We start from the raw sequence: 2,910 nt of genomic DNA, 5'->3' as shown, positions 1-2,910 counted from the left end.
CCGAGAAGAATATAGATTATTCTGGGGCGTGAAGTTACAGAGGGATCAAGAAGAAGCAAAACATAAATAACGAAATAAGAAGTAGCTCGAGATAGGTTTTAAAAAATCCTTCTTGTGAAAATAAGAGCGGGAAATAAAGAACAAAAGAGATGTAGCCGAAACATGGCGTAAGCGAAACCAATTGATTCAATATCAAAATAACTTGTCCCCAAACATCATCTAATCATACGTTTATATAGCTCTCAAAATCCTCAAAAAAATCTAAATAGAAAAATAACCAACTAGACTTATTCCTTAAGATTTAGGATAAATTAACTATCAAGAATCGGTTCCTAAGATTTAGGACAAAATTAAATATAAAAATAAACTAAACTTAATTAACGGGCGGTCATCACGAGGTTGATCGATCCGAGCGCCCGGACCGTCCGAGCACCCAAACAAGATGGTCCGGGCTCTCAGACCACCAAGGTGCCCAGCGGTCGCCTCATCGCAGTGGATCACTTTTTGTGTCCACGTCAGCAACAGTCCAAGCGCTCAGAGAGGGTCTAGGCACCCGGACATGCAAAACTTCATCTTCGAGGCGTTGCGCGAAGCTTGCTCAAGGAGAAGATCGGAATTGGATTTGGGTGAGCTCAACTCTAGAAAGTCGGAGGATCAGCCAAGAGACCGGAGACAAAGCAAGCGACCGAAGAAAGCGTTGGACGGTCATCACGAGGCTGACCGATCCGAGTGCCCGGACTATTCGAGCACCCAAAGAAGATGGTCCAGGCTCTCAGACAAGCAAACAAGATGGTCTAGGCTAAATCGAGAAGCTGGTCATTGCGGGGAAGGGTATTTTTCTTAATATACTGAGATTTTTCCCCTGCCCATTATAGCAATATTTATCTCACAGTAACCAACTCAACCATGATCGAGACGAGAATTTATCTTTGGTAAAACTGAAACAATAGTATTAATTGATTGATGGATTGTAAACCTTAAAATTAGGATTTTAGGTGTTTTATGGTTTGCTATAGTAATTATTACAGTAACTTTTGGGTTTATCATAGTAACTGAGTTTTGGATCCTCCTGGTTCAAGATTGTATCCTTGTTTGCTAAGCTGTGCTACATCAATCAAAAACATGTATGTATTACTAATGAAGAATTTGGAGTATTTCAAGCTCTACACAATCTCTTAGTTATAAATGGATAATAACTGATAGACAAAACTAGCGGATAGATCTAAAAAACTTTAAATTATTTTACACGAACACAGTTTTTAAAGAAGAGTTGACATCAATGTAGAGGGCCGGGGCAACAACGCGTCCGCGTCTGAATAAGAGAGAGAAAGAGACGGAAAGGGCTGCTAAATCAACTCATCGTTCAAAAGATCTTATTGGTTGACCAAATTAATCAATTATTTGGTGACTGATTCAATTCTGTATATCCACAACGACGCGCTGGTCTTTTGTTTAAATATCAGACGAGGCAACTTACAAGAGACGGCGACGACCTGCTACCTTCTAGTATTAAGTATCGACTCCGTCCCTGAGTGCATTACTATAAATAGAGCCCTGCAACTCCGCAATATTCAAACACATCTCATCATTCCTTTCTTTCTTTACAATTTGTTACTGCATCTCTGTAAAATGGCAGCCTCCTCAGTCATTCCTTCCTTTCTCCTCTTCCTCTTCGTAGCTGCCGCTGCCGCTGCCGCTGCCACTGCCGCTGCCTCCTCCAACCCCAATGGCTACATGCACCTGCGCTTCTACAACCACGAGAGAATCCTTGGCTCCGGTCCCAGCGCCACTGTCGTCTACGCCGTCCAGCGCCGTGACTCCAACTCTGGGGCTGGTTTTGGTAACGTCATCGTCTACGACAACCTTCTGCGGTCCGGGGTGGAGACAGACTCACCCATCGTCGGCCGAAACCAGGGCATGGGAGTGGGCTCGAGCTTGGCCGAGAATTCTGGCCTCACCAATTTCCAGCTGGTGTTCACCGCCGGCAAGTACAACGGCAGCTCCCTCGCCCTGCAGGGGTTGTTCCCGGTCGCCCCGCTTGGGACCGTGTTCGAACGGGCGATCACCGGTGGCACAGGAAAGTTCCGTTTGGCCAGAGGATACCTCTTGACAACGGAAGTTCGTGCTACCAACACCACCCTTACTGGACAACTCGACGCTTATATCACCTTCCGTTGAGACTTGAGATCAACATTTTTATATGCAATTTATTCTTTTCTCATTTATAATTAATTATTTCATAATCCTTGATTTTATGTATAGAAATACATTTATCTTAATAATTAAGCTAAATTGTATTATAAAAGTTCATGATTATTTTGGATGATGAAAAAGATTGGATGGTACATGATTAATTACTTCTGTTTTATCTTTTTGGTAATGAGCAAGTTAAAGATCGCAATCAAATTAAAACTTGAAAAGTTACATATGAAAGAGAAAATGGATTATATACAACTGTTTTACAAAAGAATGTATTGACTTTGGCCACGCATGCTGCTACTAGATTCATTTCCAGCTCAGTCGATGCATATTCAGGCGGACTCGGTCTTCTGATAAAAGCTACAACAAGGGGGCAAAACTGCATTATTGATTAAAATTAATATTTAGTCAGGGACCGTCTTAAAAATTATTACGTATAAACTAATGGATTTTACTAACTGATACTCAGAACAACCTCCAACATTAAGAATTCCACTAACGATGGCAATGGCCAAGTACCTAAAATAATTGAATGCATGTATATAAAAGAAGCTGTTGGCACAATTGCTTTCAATGGAGGCTGCCATCCACAGCAAGCAAAGGACAACCACACAACAAGAACATTAAAAAAGACAGAGGCAGCGAAGAGGAAGAGAAAGAGCATTGGCAAATAATTGACCCTGGATTTCATGATTCAAGCATATTTTTATA

The 2,910-nt window shown here is 41.6% G+C and overlaps 1 protein-coding gene across 1 annotated transcript; it reads left to right on the top strand.

The window, feature by feature from the left end:
• The first annotated feature begins 1,629 nt into the window (after positions 1–1,629).
• Positions 1,630–2,178, top strand: LOC122008302 (dirigent protein 22-like). The gene has a single exon (XM_042564006.1). It carries the CDS (start codon positions 1,630–1,632, stop codon positions 2,176–2,178), a length of 549 nt encoding a protein of 182 aa, XP_042419940.1.
• The last annotated feature ends 732 nt before the right edge of the window (positions 2,179–2,910 follow it).

The sequence above is a fragment of the Zingiber officinale genome, chromosome 1A (assembly GCF_018446385.1).
Source record: "Zingiber officinale cultivar Zhangliang chromosome 1A, Zo_v1.1, whole genome shotgun sequence".
NCBI classification, from domain to species: Eukaryota; Viridiplantae; Streptophyta; class Magnoliopsida; order Zingiberales; family Zingiberaceae; genus Zingiber; species Zingiber officinale.
This window is presented reverse-complemented; position numbering and strand designations above follow the sequence as displayed.